The sequence below is a fragment of the Convolutriloba macropyga genome, chromosome 5 (assembly GCF_964194025.1).
Source record: "Convolutriloba macropyga chromosome 5, txConMacr16.3, whole genome shotgun sequence".
Taxonomy (NCBI): domain Eukaryota; kingdom Metazoa; phylum Xenacoelomorpha; order Acoela; family Convolutidae; genus Convolutriloba; species Convolutriloba macropyga.
In genome coordinates, this window is record NC_134472.1 from 60759193 (window position 1) to 60775419 (window position 16227).

The window sequence follows — 16227 nt, forward strand, 5'->3', positions numbered from 1 at the left end:
CATTAGAATGCTTGCCGGCAAGTCTTGGGGCACTAAGCCAAGGAGCCTGCGCATCTCTTCGCTTGCTCTTGTACAGTCAGTGGCTGATTACGCGTGCAGTGTCTGGCACAACTCCGCGCACGCGCCCAAAGTCGACCGCAAGATGTTCCAGGCCATGCGAATAGTTTCCGGCACCCCCATGAATACGAAAACAGATTTCCTCCCGCTCGTGTCCAACATGGAGAATCCTCGCAAGAGGCGTGACAGCATTGTTGACGCTAGAGCGCGCACATGTCAGAATTCTAACATCAAACTTCTGAATCACCTTGTGGACGATACCAGAAGACGCTCCCGGCTGAAGAGCAGAATCCAATTCCCCGCGAAGAAACCGCAGACGATATTGCAACAACTCAACGAAGAAATCCCCGTCGATTTCAACAAGGCCTCGGACAAGCTCCCCAGGAGGTCTTGGTGCCGGCTCAACCGCCTCAGCACTAGCGCGCTCAAGTCCAACTGGAACAACACTACCTGTGTCTGTGGCCTGAGCAGACCATCTTCCCAACACATCGTGGAAGAGTGCCCTATAACGTACCTACCAGGAGGCATGGGAGAACTTTGCCACCTCACGGAGACCGCCATAGACTGGCTTAAAGAACTCAACCTGGATATATGAAGAAGCGAACGACTGATGATGATGATGTTTGATAGTTGTTTTAAACTCTCCACGCTCATTGGGTTAGACGAGGAGGTTTTAAAATATATTGCTTTTTTCAAAATAATCGTGACTAAAATTGCACGCAAAACATTATTAGGAAATTCAGGGGGCTCAAGCAAGTACCAAGACAATAGTTGCTCAGATAGCAATTACAGAAATTGACAGGGCTAACTTTATAAATGCAAAAGATTCCAAGAAACTAACATTCTCTTGTCAACAATTGCAATATTTATCTTTGTCTTTTTATACGTTTGTGAAAATTTTGGAGCGTTTGAATAGAAATTGACAAAAAAAAAGTTGCTTTTTTCTGAACACTATCAATAGCGTACTAATCTGAAATTGGATATGAGAAATCAATTCCTCATTTTAATAAACAACCTCAACTAAGACTGAACAAAAGTGCTGACAAATGATTTTTAATTGAACCCACATTGATAGAAAAAATATCCTATTAAAAACTTAACAATTAATTTTGCACCATATGCTTTCTGATATTTATTAACCTAAATACGTTAGTTAAACATCTCTTCATAGAACCTTAGTTTATTGCAAAACTCTAATCAATTCAAATTATAATATAACCATTTAGTGATATATTTTTGGATTGCAGCTTACAAATTTACTTTACAATAGTGCATTATAACCATTATGATCAGCTTGATTTTGTCATTTTGTAGTGTGTAAGTCTCGCCTCATGAGATAACGAATTAAACAAAACTATAGATGGCATTTTTGAATCCAATGAAGATTAAATTGTGGCTCAAAGCTCACTTATTATTAGTTGCATTTCGGTCTAGGCAATTAGGGATGTCAGGGGGCTTGAAGAAGTATCATGACAGCCATTCCTGCTTCCTGGGACAGCCATTTTGGAGCTTTGGAGATTACACTTTTAAGGGAAACAGAGCTCCGCCAAAACTATCTTGACATCTACTCTCTTCAGCCTTTTCTGGCACCTTTGGTTGAAGACCTCTAGCATTTCGATACCAAGTGGCAAAACAAGAAGCCTCGTTTTGAACAATAAAAAGACCGTGCTTGATCCAAATTTGATGTTCAAAATTTTTTCCTCGATTGCATGATTAACCAGGACTACGATTGATCCACAAAGTGTCAACGTTGAATATTTTTAGACTACATTTTCCATGCACGCTGACCAATGAAGAAAAAATTGACGTGTTTTGGAGTCTTACTTCATCGTCAAAATTTGATTAGATAAAATGATGAGCAAATCAAAGAACCATTTGATTCAAGTATAATTTTGTAACCCACACATCCGATTTTCAAAGTTGCTGCATAACCCTCATGACAATACTAAATTTGAAAATTGGTAGTTGGTTTGAAAGTCCCCCCGATCAATGGGATAAGCGTTTACGCGATAAAATTGATGATTGCTTCTTCCGTTTCAATATTGACTAAATTTCTACTCAAAACTCCCCTCTCAATAGGTCAGTAAAAATACTTTTTTCTGGATTCAAAAATTGACTCAAAGTTCATTCTCTTTTGTTGAATTTTGGTCATCGTAACTGAAAATGACCCCAGTCTTGGCATGGCGTCAATTCCTAGGATAGTGAATACAAAAATTGAAAACAATTTGGAAAAATACAACGGATCCTCAGAAATAAAAATTAATTTTTCAGCAAGACCGGCAATTCTTTTCCTTGTCTTCTTGAACCTCTGTGAGAAACCTTCACTTTTTTTCAAAATTGGTGCCAAAAGAATTCCCATTTATAAACAAACAATTTGATGTATGTCATACACCGCTTTTGGACGCTTCAATTGCATGACTAGTCTTCGGAACCAAAGTTGCAAACAAGTTTTGTTGCAAATGTTAAGTCACTGTCAGCCTGCCTAACTGCATCCCAAAACGAAACATTTCCCGGCTACGAGTTGCTGTCTTAGGCTCTTTGTTTGTAGCAGAAAAAGTTGATAGGTCTATTGCGAACTCTCTCACGCCTGGCTATTGCTTCTCTCAAATTGAGTTTGTTGCGATTTTATTAATCCTGTTGGTCTTTTCAATGCATTTTGTGGTTCTGCCAAGTTTTCGTTTTATCGTTTTTTTTTCATCTGCCATCTGACATTTCGTCCTCAAAATGGGATATCCAAGTGACGCCCGGAGGCCAGCAAGTTCTATTACAGCCTTACGGCTTACTTCTATCTAATTATGTGATTCACCAAAACTGTTTTAGAGAAATGGTTTCACCATGTGAAAGTGCCATTCTTAGATTTAAACACATCCCCCCCACCCACCTAGCCTCCACCGATCAAATCGCTCCCTACTTAACCTTCCTTCCCAATGCCTCCCACTCTACCCTTAACTGGAACTCATTCCACCTGTAAACCCACATGCTCGCCCCCACCCGCGCTCAACGCCCACCTACCCTCTCCCGTGATATGAAACAGCGTGGTCATAGTTTATGTCCAATGCTCTTGCTTAATTGCTCTCAAACATTCAAGCATAATTTGTGGCAATTATTATAGTTCCGCAGGTCTGTTGTATTGCAATTTTCATTACAATTTTTTGCCTTATTGTTTTTCTCATCTGCCATCTGAGTTTTTGTCCTCAGAAAAGGGATAAGCAGGTAATGCCCGGAGGCTATTAAATTCTATTGGAGCCTTACGGCTCGTTGTCTCTAAGTGTGTGATTCACTGATACTGTTTCAGAGACATAAATCCACGACTCTTAAGTTTTGACACCCCCCCCCCCCCGCCCCACGCACCCACGCACCCACTTAACCCTCCTCCACTTCACCCCCCCCCCCATCCACTCACCTAGCCCCCTCCACTTCACCCCCTTCCCCACTCCACCCCTCCTACACATTCCGCCTCTAAACCCTCTCGTTCGCCCCCCCCCCCCCCGCGCTAATCAACCACCCACCCTCCTCTCGATTAAGCTAAAGCTGGCCTCCCTAATCCTCAGCTAGCTACTGACAAAGCCAGCCGATCGTCATTCGTTGGAGAGCATTTTTTGACGTTAGTCGGTTTGACTAGAGAGCCCCGTGGTTGTTTTCAAAGATGGCCCGTTCTAGATGTTTTGTCGTTTGATCATATGCTGACCAATGACGTCGAATTCTGGAGAAGACTCTGTTATAGCGAACACAAAATGAACTTTATCAGTGTGATGCAAAGTGATGAAAAGCATTTAAAAGCAGCAAATGTGTACACGCGATATGTTTCCGTCAAGATCGCGTCAAGATTCCGTCAGGGTGTCTGGTTAGTTACTCCTTCTCCAAACTGATGCGAAGCTATTGCGACGCCGCCTCTTCAAAGCTGCGTCACCCTGACTAATGATGTGTTGCTGATTACCCCTCTGATGGCCTTAGATGGTCACCCCACTCCTATGATTACTCGCATCTCTTATCTCAGCACAAATAATCAAATATTTGGTTTGAATTTACAACGGTTTACTACACAAACACGCAATCCCTAAATCCCTACAGTTCAGTCCCACGCTCTAGATAACAGAGCCCCGTTTCAACCCACGAGCATTGAATGACAGATAATTGTTTTGGGATTAAATAACTCTCTGGACAAACTTAAAATCAGTGCTTTGTATCGAAATTAAGAGGTCTTCTTTGCTGTAACAAAAAAAATGACAAATTGGAGAGTTATTCTGTTGGGCTTGATCGCTATCGAACTTCTTGGTAAGTCTTGCAGAACTTGTAAAAATTAGAGACGCTGTCCGCGGGAACACTTTTCCTGTAGCCCGAGCCGTACCCTCATAACGGGCCACATCTAGCCAAATTACTTTATAATCTTGCCTGGGTTCAAAAGTAAACTTTATGAAGGAACCTAAAAAGGTAGAATCGGGTTTGCGGGGGGGGGGGGGGGGGGCACTGTATTAACGGCTGTCGTATGGTCTTTTCAATAGATTTTTTTTGATGGGTTGACCTACAGGTTTTTATTGTTTTTAATGGCCGAATATTTTCACGTGATCTTTTCCTTTTTAGTCAATTGAGTTAAGTGATAAAGCGCAAGTGGTATAATTCTATTTTCCGACCGACTAGAAAACAACCAAAGACATTTCGCGTGTTTTAACAATACTAATATAAAAAGAAATGTTAAAGAAATGCGTTAAGTCCAAGAGAAAACTAAATATTTATTAATTTTTTCCGGTAAACTGGTCCCATGCTGAGTTCTACACAAACCCCCACCGCCCTCACCCGCCCTTAATTGCAATTACGGTTTCTGGGGGGTCAACGCTTCAATCTGGGTGGTGTCTCTACTGATCTATTTAACAATTGAGCCATCACTTTTGTTTGGACAATAGGGACGTGTGTTGTGCTGGGTCACCATGGCTCTGCAGATGACCATGATTGTCCGGACAAACCGGAAAGATTCCCAGCATTCAAGAGAGACGGTAAACTTTCTGAATACATCGGAAAGGAACAGCTTGAGAAAGTGAGCGACGGGATATTTCACAGATTGCGTGGACTCCACTCAACTGGGGTCCAAACTGTGATTGACAAACTGAACGAGAGACAAGAATGCGACGGTGACTTCCATAATGAACTGTTGGGAGTGAAGAGACAGGAGCAGGGTCAGTTTGAGGTCAAGGTCAAGTGCAGTGGAGACGAAGCAGTGTTTTACGCGACGTTCAAAAGCACAAGTAAGAGAGCACTTGTTTGCACACTCTCGAACAACTACCCGGAGTCAAGTCCCAGAGTAAATCAGTTCTGAATCTTCAAGACTGTAATTTTAAACTGGCCATATGATCATGTCACTTTTTACCCTACGCAGAAAAAAAATCAGAACAAAAGAACGGTCTCTGAACTTACTCTGAAAAGTTTAAATAACAAGTCTTTGGATACTATGATCAGGCAAAAAGTACTTTCTGTTATTAAGCAGATCAGCATAAAATCACAGACTGTGCGAATTATAAAACAGCAAAAGAGCAGGCGAAAAAAAAACCTTTCTGAACATATCATTGATTTAAAAAATAAAAAAAAACAAACAAGAACTTGAATTGAATTGAATTGAATTTCATTTACCAGCTACATAACATTAATTAAATAAAACAAAATTTAATTAAAAGAGGTTACACCTGAACGAACCCTTGAAGAGACTACAGCCTCATCTAGCAAGAACCCGGTATAAAATTTACGAAAACCAATTGAAATTACAGGATGTCGAAAAAATAAATTGAACACTTCATAGCTATCCTGAATATATAGGTAAATAAAAGATCTTTAAAAAAGTTCTGAGCTGACCTGGAGTCATTTCTCTTATGCTTTCAGGAATTAAATTAATTTCTTGCGCGAAAATGTACGCTACGATAACTTTGATCCGAAGTGAATTTTTAATGTTTTTTGAATTGGGTACAGGTAACAGTTCGTGCGAGACTCTTCTTGTCTCATGATGGTTGTTGAGCAAATCTAATTTTAAATGAGCTGACTTGGGTTTTCTGAGTTCTTCAAACATAAATTTTAAAATATTATTAGCAAAAAAATAGTAAACGGTAAGAAGATGATATTTTGTCATGATATTCTTAATCACATCCGTTTTTCGTTTAAAAAAAATGGCCCTATATATTCTTTTTTGCATCTTATAAATTTCGTCAAGATGTGTCATATAAAAGTTTCCGTAAATTAAAAGACCATATTCTATTCTGGATTTCACATAGGCATTGTAAAACGTTAACATTTGATTTAGTGAAATAATTTCTTGCCATTTCATGAAAATTTTGCTAAATTTTGCAATTTTTTTTACAGTGTTACGTAAATTTCATCGATTTGTCATAATAAATACCCAAATATTTACGTTCATCTTTGATTTGAGCGTCTTTGAAAACACCGTCTTGGTATTTAGATTTTTTGATGCTGCCAAAAGGCAAATTCATGCATTTGTTTTCCTGGGTCGTTAAACAGTTCTGATCCAACTACTTTTAACGTTTTTTACATCAGAGAAAAGTTTAGCATTTTTATTGGCTGAGCACGATGTTGTGGCAGTATCATCTGCATACAAAACTACCTCCGAGTTCGAGCAGCATTGGGGCATGTCATTAATGTATTTTAGAAAGAAAGATGGCCCTTATATTGATCCCTGTGGTACGCCGTAATTAACACCAATGGAGTTTGACGTCTTATTGTTCAAAAAAACATATTGAGATCTGTCAGAGAAATAACTTTAATTAAATCAAGTGTTTTTCCTCTAAAACCATATTTTTCTAGCTTTGAAATCAAAATATGATGGTTGACTGTGTCGAAAGCTTTTTTTAAATCAATGAACAATGACACCCTAGATAGTTTTTGTTCTGGTGCCTCAGATGAATTCAGTGAACTGTATTAATGCAGTTTTTTTGATACAGTTTTTTTTGGTTGGAATCCAAACTGCTTCAGGGTAAAATTCTATGTCTGCCAACAAAACTCCCATTTCTCTTATTGATCAAAATTTCAAAGATTTTAGAAAACGATGTTAACAGACTAATGGGTCTGTAGTTCGCAGGGTTGCTTTTACTGCCCTACTTGTGCAAAAGAACTTTTTTTGCTTTTAAAAATTGTAAAGGGAAATATACTTTTTCAAAACAGGCGTTGAAAACATGGCAAAAGCGACCACTTATTACCGGTGTGATACCTGATGGTATATTTATTCATTTTATTTAATCATTGCAGTAAAATTTATTTGATGCCTTAAATTAGTTCAATTACTTTCACCTTCATTAATTTGTTCAATTTGTTTACCTTATGATTTCATTCCGTTGTCTGATAGTTTCCCGCTTCGTGATCAGACATGTCTGATCACGTATTCACGTTGTGCTCAAGTGGCTCCAATCTGTTTAATTCATTCCTCTTAATTTATGCAACTCAATTCAGTTTGCAAAACTGTCTCTTGTTCTCCCGCTCCGCAAGTAAGCGAAACAAAAGTTAAAGTAGATCTCGCTCCGCGAATCATTCATAAACATTCTGTCTGCATACTCGCAACGCGAATCACAACAGCAAAATAATAAAGTACGACATGGCGCAGCCAGCTACGAAAAGAACACCTCTTGGAATCGACCCTTTCTGGGACAAACCGACACCGGACCCACCACTTCGCTGGGAGAAGTGGAGAGTTCAATACAAATTAGCGCTCTTAGCCAAAGAGAATATCATCTTGGACACGCTACTCGGCCCGAAGCCTGAAATGGTGGAGCTACCCTTGGAACCCATCTATGAAGAGACGATTGTGGGTGCATCTGCACAATCAGAAAGGGAAAGAAACGCGCGCAACGCGCAACAAAAAATGAATTGGCAAAACAAATGCCAAAGACTCATCGAGATAGGCATAATGTGTGGTGACAAACCGTGGTCGTTGGCGGACCGAAAATCAGCATCTCTTCTCTACTTGAGTATTGGAATAGAGGGACGCCGTATCTTGAATTGTAAAAACCCGCATATTATGATAGATACACTATCAACTCTTAATTTCTGGAAAATCGTAGAAGAAGCATTCATCCGCCCGCGTAACATAACATTTGATAGACACGTCTTTCTGATCACAAAACAACTCAGGGGGGAAACTGTTGAACATTTCTACGGCAAACTAAAAGAACTGGCAGAAAACTGCGACTTTGAGAACAAAGAAGAAACTCTGATACGCGATGTGTTCATCACAAACCTGATCGACCCTGAGATCCAAAAAGAGCTACTAAAACAAACTGTGGAACCGCGTCAAGCATTGGATTTGGCAATCAACATGGAACTCGGAATGCGAAATCAACACCAAATTCAACAACATAACAAAATTGTTGTCCCGGCGAACGTAAATGCCGTACAGTTCAATAACAATTCACGAAGACCGTATTGGCAGAACAACAACAACAATGCTGCAAGACAGAATAATAGATCAACACTCAACTGTTCCAACTGTGGTGGAGTTTGGCTCCCAAATCATCGCGAAAAATGCATCGCAAAAGGAAAGACGTGCAACAATTGCGGATTATTAAACCACTTTGCGAAAGTCTGCCGCAAACAACAAAAGACTATCAACTCAAAACCACAAGATCCCAAGAAAAAGATGGTTCGGGTGGTGGAAGAAGACCCACATCCAGAGGACTCAGTAAACTTTGTTCAACCGCCAAACTCTATGAATCTGATTACAGCAGCGGCGAAGAGGACAACACAGTTGCCATGATTGATTCCACAGTAGAGAAAGTTGAACCCCTCAATATGCCACTCAAGATTGGAAACGTTAATACAACTCTACTCGTGGACTCCGGGAGTGCATGCAGCATATTGCATCATTCACTCGCGTCGCAAGTAGTTCAGAACAGCCCCCGCGCTTTCTGGATCCGCGTATCGTCACCAGCACAACTACGAAATTTCTCCAACGAGCCAATACAGGTACTGGGAAAAATCCAAGCTCCAATCACAAGCAAAGGATGGGTATGCAACACAGCTATCTTCACTGTTGTTGCTGACGGCTTAAAGTCCTTAATTGGTCGTGATTTGTTCGACCAACTTGGGCTTGCAGTAACAAAATCAACACTTCAAAAAGGTAATTCTGTCAATAATATTGCATCCTCGGAATTTAAAGAGCAGATAGCCACAAAATTCCCTGGCTTGGTATCACGCATCGGACGATCAAAAAGTCATGTAGCAAAATCTAAATTTCACAAGAATTTCCAAGCTAGACACCAAAAAGGTAGACGAATTCCTACCAATCTCCAAGACAAAGTTAATACAGAACTTCGAAAATTATTAGCCGAAAAACATATCATAAAACTGTCGAGCTGCCCAGATAATTATTTCATTTCACCTATTGTGGTGACTGTTAAAAAAGACCAAACGATAAAGCTTGCATTGGATTCAAAAGTTTTGAATAAAGCTATCCACAAAAACAAATATCAAATGCCGAATATTGATACGCTCATTGAATCAATTTCTCAACAAATAAGCGCTCCCGCCTCGCAAAACACAACTTATTTTTCTACGATCGATCTGAAATACGCTTACAGTCAATTGAATTTAGATGTTAATACAGCTAATCATTGCAACTTTAATATAATTAGTGGCGATATGACTGGCACGTATAGATTTCAAACAGGATTTTACGGACTTACAGACATGCCAGCAGAATTTCAAAAAGCTATGGATTATACTTTAATTGGATTGGAAAATACATATTGCTTTCTGGATGATATTTTAATTGTTAGCAAAGGGTCTTTGAATAATCACAAAAATTACGTCATGAAGTGCCTACAACGTTTAGATGATAAAAACCTTAGGATAAATTTACCTAAATGTCACTTTGGAAAACTAGAAAATGACTGGCTTGGGTATCATATATCACAAGAGGGTATCTCGCCTCTCGAATCTAAGACTGCGGCAATTTTGGCTCTTGATGCACCGAAAACATTAAAAAAACTCCGTTCATTTTTGGGATCCGTTCATTATATTGGGAAATTCATCCCAAATTTAGCCCAAATAAGCCACCCCCTTCGTCCGCTATTGAGAAAGTCTTCCAAATTCTTTTGGACGACTGAACATGAAAATTGTTTCCAAGAAATAAAAACCCGCATAGCGAACGCTACTGCTAATAGTCACTACAACCCGCAACTCGAAACACGCGTGAAATGCGACGCATCTCGGTCAGGTCTTGGTGCGGCACTCGAACAACTAACTGTAGATGGGTGGAAACCAATTGCGTTCGCGTCTAGATTTTTAAACTCATGTGAGGAGCGCTATAGCGTAAACGAACTTGAACTTTTGGGTCTCGTCTGGTCCACAGAATATTTCAAAAATTATCTGTATGGAAAACAATTTAAAGTAATTACTGATCAGAGAGCACTTCTCTCAATTATGAAAGAACACCGATCTATTAAATCCTGCAACAGTAGATTAACCCGATGGGTAGATCGTCTTCTCCCTTTTCAATTTGATATTGAACACCTTCCTGGGGCAAAAATGGGTTTGGTAGATTATATTTCTCGCAATCCATCTCAAAAAGCTAAAAACATCTCCACATACGATGAAGAATTTATAGTCGCAAAGTTGAAACTAATCTCGAAATCAATTAACACATTAGAATTAAAAACTGAACACCCCACATCACTTTTACACCAGTTACTAACAAATCATACACTCGACCTGCAAAACACACCTAAAATTGAGACACATATCTCCGCACACAAATTCGCACCTAAATTTGAGTCCCTTAATAGCTCAATAAATTCAATTAGCGCACGCGCTATGCAAGTATGCGAACATGTATTTAGTCATTCACTCGCTCCGCGAAATCATACCTCAAATAGTAGTTACCAATTAAACAATTTAAAATATGCACCACTCGCGTCTCAAAATCCACTTAGCACTCCTCTCGCTCTGCAAAACACTAGTAATAACAAACAATTAATCCAAATTAGGAATAAAGTGGCATACGCGCAGCACAAGCATCAAATTACTCAATTACAAATCCCGCCAATCGAATCACATTCCGGAAATAACTCAAAAAGTCACCACCCAGAATTCAAATCAGTGCTTTTTGCCCCTTGTCGATCTAGAATTCAGTTGCATTCTTCTACTCTCAAAAACTCAACTAAAACATCATCCATAATTAAAGAAATCAATTTAATAGCTAACAGTATGCCGTCAAAGAAAAGAATAACCAGAGTGCGATTCAATGATACATCCCGCGCAGCGGATCAACCCTCAACAAGTGAAAACGTCACGCGCACCGCGAGTACGCGACCTAATTCAACATCTACACCCCGCACAGCAAATCAACGCCCGCAAAACATTAGTATTCCGCCGACAACAAGCATGGCACACAACATAACCCCAACATCCCCTACCCATTCTTCAAATGCTAGTACCCCGTTAACTCCGAGCCCGCACGTTCCCACGTTTGATTATATAGTATCAAAGATATTCAGTAAAACGCTCATCGCTTCCCTCACTAGCAAAGATGCCGTCTTAAAAGAAGTCAGGGATTGCATACTCACAAATAACGAAGCCCGATTAGAAGCCATCAACCCGTACATACATTCGTACTGGAGGGACCTTCACGTACGCTCCGGGTGCGTATGCATAGACGAGAAGGTAGCTATCCCCAACGTACTTCGCGAAGCACTCACAGATGATATTCATGCCAGCCATCCAGGTACATGGGGCATGATTTGTATGGCAACACATTGCTGGTGGCCTTACATGCATCGGGAGCTAATAGTCAAGGGCACTGAGTGCAAACCGTGCACAGTAATTGGTAACAATCTAAAATCCGTAATTCCCGCTAAGCAATTTACTCCTCATATACCATGTGTTGAACCTAATCAGGAAATTCAAATCGATTTTGGGGGACCATTTTTTGATGAAAAGAACAATGAAGTATATTTTTTGGCAGCACTTGATCGTTTTTCTAAATATCCAACTGCATATATGTATGAAAAAGCTAATGGACCAAATGTTCTAAAATTTTTGGACATGTACATCGAAACACACGGAATTCCAAGATCTATCCGTTTAGACCAAGCTAAATGTTTAATTGGACATCAAGTAAAGACTTTTTGAAATAAAAACAACATTGAAATTATTGAAGCGCTTGTAAATGATCACCGTGCTATTGGGTTGGTGGAACGATTAATTCAAACAATTAAGAATAGACTCGCATGTATCAAAGAAGAGAAACTAGCTGCACACGCCTTTCATGTAAAGCATGCATTAAAGATAATCATTCACCAATTGCGAATATGTAAACAAAGAACAACAAAGATCTCGCCCTTCGAAGCACATTTTGGGAGAAAACCTAATACCCCGCTAAGCGTGATTGCAACTAAACCGAATTTGATGAATTTGTCGTATAAGGGTATCATAAACGACTATTTAGACGAAGAAACAGTGATGCCGGAGGAAATATTGCCAGATGACAAATGGATAAGTGGATACAGAAGCGACATTGAAGTTGAAAAGGGCATGACAAGCGCCACAATGGAAGCGAGCGCAAGAGAGAGGGAGAGCACGGATGGGGAATCCAGATTTCTAAAAACAAAAGCAATCCGCCCCATTCCCCTAAAAGAACGATCGGTGTAGCTAAACTTGGCTCGCAAAATCCACGGCAAAAGACGATCCAAGAAGAAACTTGAAGGCCTCTATGAAGGTCTCGCCCCAGGATCACACATCTTAAAAGTAAGCCCGACTACATCGACCATCAAGGAGCCGGGCAAACAAATTGTTACCGTTCGAAATAGCGATATTGCCAAATTCGGCACCCATCAGGAGAGACAAACTCCATTAAAAGTATATGCCGATAGACGCGGGCCACGTGCTGGGGAGAAGGTCGTTGAAGAGCTGATCCACAGCCACATTAAAGAGTTCACCCGAAAGCAAAAGGGTGATAAAAAGATGAAACATAGGAAGAGAGAGCCGGGCAGCGGAGTCTCTTCACAGCGCTCAAACATTTCTCGCGCAATGCGGGGGCGCGTCCCAAAACTGCCAAACTTCGCTGCAATCCGAAACGCTCAACCTCCACTCGAGATCAGCGAACCGACTCCAAATGCGCCTACTGATCCACCCGCAACATCATCTTCAAAACGATCCTCCGACCGTAATAGGCGAAGCCCGTCATATTATGGTTTCGAAACGTCATCTCCAGGATCAGACATCCTACCACCGCCTAAACGACCCCGACGAGCGGGTGATGTTGAAAATTTTGCACCACCTGTCACCGTTGTCGAATCGGTACAACAAATCTTGGAAATACAACCGGAAGAGCAAAACGTGTTACCACAGATTGGTTCTGTCTCGCCTCCCGCGGTACGAAATGTACCTTTGCTAGAGACGGACACCCCGACATTGGCTAGATCCATGACTGCTCTTGATGTAGAGGAACGAAAAGATTACGAAAATGAAGATTGGAAATTGTAAAACTCAAAAGACATTTTATATTGTATTAATCATCGTATTTTTAGTTATGATAACCAGCAAATATATTGATATTATCTATTTAACCGGGACCTTGTATTAATTTGTAAATATTGTTATTATTAATTATATCGGAAAAATTGTATATTACAATTTTTCTTCTTGCTGCGAAGGGTATGTGATACCTGATGGTATATTTATTCATTTTATTTAATCATTGCAGTAAAATTTATTTGATGCCTTAAATTAGTTCAATTACTTTCACCTTCATTAATTTGTTCAATTTGTTTACCTTATGATTTCATTCCGTTGTCTGATAGTTTCCCGCACGTGATCAGACATGTCTGATCACGTATTCACGTTGTGCTCAAGTGGCTCCAATCTGTTTAATTCATTCCTCTTAATTTATGCAACTCAATTCAGTTTGCAAAACTGTCTCTTGTTCTCCCGCTCCGCAAGTAAGCGAAACAAAAGTTAAAGTAGATCTCGCTCCGCGAATCACTCATAAACATTCTGTCTGCATACTCGCAACGCGAATCACCACAGCAAAATAATAAAGTACGACAACCGGTAAGGAAATCTTAACAATTTCGCTGTTTAACCCATCATGCCCAACAGATTTTTTGTTCTTCAGAGACCTAATTATTTTACTTAGTTCACTTGGTGATGTTGTAAAGAAAACGCAGCTCTGTTCAACTCGATTGATTTCACTGTTGTCTATAGAAGAAGGTACAATTGACCGAGACAGATTTTCGTCAATTTTTCTTAAAAAACTCTTCAGATCCAATAATGTATTCATGATATTAACCAAACTAGATACCCTGCTGTCAACTTTCATGTCTGGATGTTATCAAGTTTTTGCAATTCAGTGTATAAGCAGAACAAATAATTTAAACAAGAATGTTCTTTTTAATAGCCGCCCTCATCTTCTCAGCCGGCTATTATAGCGCTCCTTTCTTTTTACTTCGTCGAACTTTTTTTCGTTTTACCATTTTGCCGCTTTTTCAGCATTTTGCGTAAAACATTTTTGACTTCTCTAGGCTAGTTTCTCTCTTCTCTCATTCTGCTAAAAGTGACTTTGATTATCAGATGCTCAGCAAAGCAATTCAAAGAGATCAGAGTCAGAATAAAAAATTGAAGTAAGAAATAGAAACAGGATAAACCCATAAAGCCCGATTTTAGATGCCCGCTATTTGAACGTCGTTCCTATAAGTCTTTGTTACCATCTCTTATGCTTATTGTTATTGATAGTAGCCCCTGTAGTCTCTCTCTCTAAGAAACAGAAGTATGTTCAACTACGAAAATAGATTTCTAATAATAAAAACTAGTAATAGTTTTATGATGCTCTTTCACAAGGAAATGATCAAAACAACTTTCTCTAGTTTCAGCAACGCGGGTTTGTATTCCATTACGCAACTTAAAGCTGATTTTTTTTTGTCAATAGGTCATATTTTACACTTTGACAAAATATCTATGTTTAATTCACCGCAAAAGTAATGATTCTTGAGATTAGAAGTATATTATAAAAATTCTTCAAGCCCTGCAAAGAATTTTTCAAAACTCTTGTTTGGTGGTCTGTAAATAATTGTAAAAAAGCAGGTTTTGTTGTCTTTTTCCGTTTTAATTGTAGTTTTTTCAAAAGATTTAGTTGTTGGCATTTGGATTTTTTCAAAGCTGATTTCAGATTTCAACAGAAAAGCCACACATCCTCCTTTTCTTCCAGTTCGTGACTCAACTACTCTTTCATAATCTTCTAAAGAGTACGTTCCAGGTTATCATTTTCGTTAAGCCATGTTTCACTTAGACCAATTAGCCTAGGTTGTTTTTGAAAATTTTTAAGAAAACAGTTGAGCTGGTCATGATGGGATTTTAAGGACTGTATATTGGGGGATAGTATATAAGGATTACCTATTGCCATTATTTTGTTTTCGCAAACGTACTCCCCATAATTTATCAAAAGTTATAAGTTAGATTAGAGTTTGCAGCTGCTTGTTCCCTCGCTGCCCCATCCACAATTTCAATAACATCCTCCAAACATAGAGCCATGTTGCTGCTTGTCGGCGTAGATGATAGATCAAACTTGTCCTTTCTTGCAATTAACTGGGTCTTCAGGTGAATCCCGCTAATGTTTTTTTGATTGTTTATAGTTTGTAGTCTTTTTCTCAAAAGGGTTCAAATTTTGTTTCCCTTTTTCGTCTATATGATTAGGTGGATCATCTCGAAGTGTACCGTGGTTTCCTACAAAACCCTCCGCAACTGAAGTTTCCCGTTTCTTATTTGCACAATTTTTTTGGGCTCGTCCACCGCCTTTATACTATTTACAGCACAGGAGTAGTAGTTACAATTTTAGTTTTTTCGAAAAACTTTTACTTGGCAGTTCCAAGTTGTTGTAATGATCCCAATTTCATTGCACTTGTTCATAATTTCAGCATTTTTTTTTTGGGGGGGGGGGTGCTTTTCATGGATAACTTATTTTTTACCTCCTTTTAATTTATCCGATAACATTTATCGCCGACTGAAGATAAAATCCTTATCGTCGAATTAGATAAATTTGACAATTATTGGGGTTATTCCGTTTTTAAAAGGCTTCAAGGGATCGCATGCCTTGATTCTATCAGGCATAATATGATAATTGAAGTAATCGTAAAATGCTTGGCAAACATCATTATATAAGTTATTGCTTTATGGGTTAATTGGGAAGTT

The 16227-nt window shown here is 39.3% G+C and overlaps 2 protein-coding genes across 2 annotated transcripts in view; both read left to right on the forward strand.

Annotated features, from left to right (window-relative positions):
• Window positions 1-16227, forward strand: part of LOC142339521 (uncharacterized) — a 462116-nt gene that overhangs the window by 15565 nt on the left and 430324 nt on the right. The window lies entirely within an intron of this gene.
• Window positions 4096-16227, forward strand: part of LOC142340148 (uncharacterized) — a 34748-nt gene continuing 22616 nt past the window's right edge. Inside the window, exons 1-2 of the mRNA XM_075390625.1 lie at window positions 4096-4332; window positions 4959-5297. Of these exons, the coding sequence (XP_075246740.1) occupies window positions 4281-4332; window positions 4959-5297 (391 nt within the window). The 5' untranslated portion in view covers window positions 4096-4280. The remainder of the gene's footprint in view (window positions 4333-4958; window positions 5298-16227) is intronic.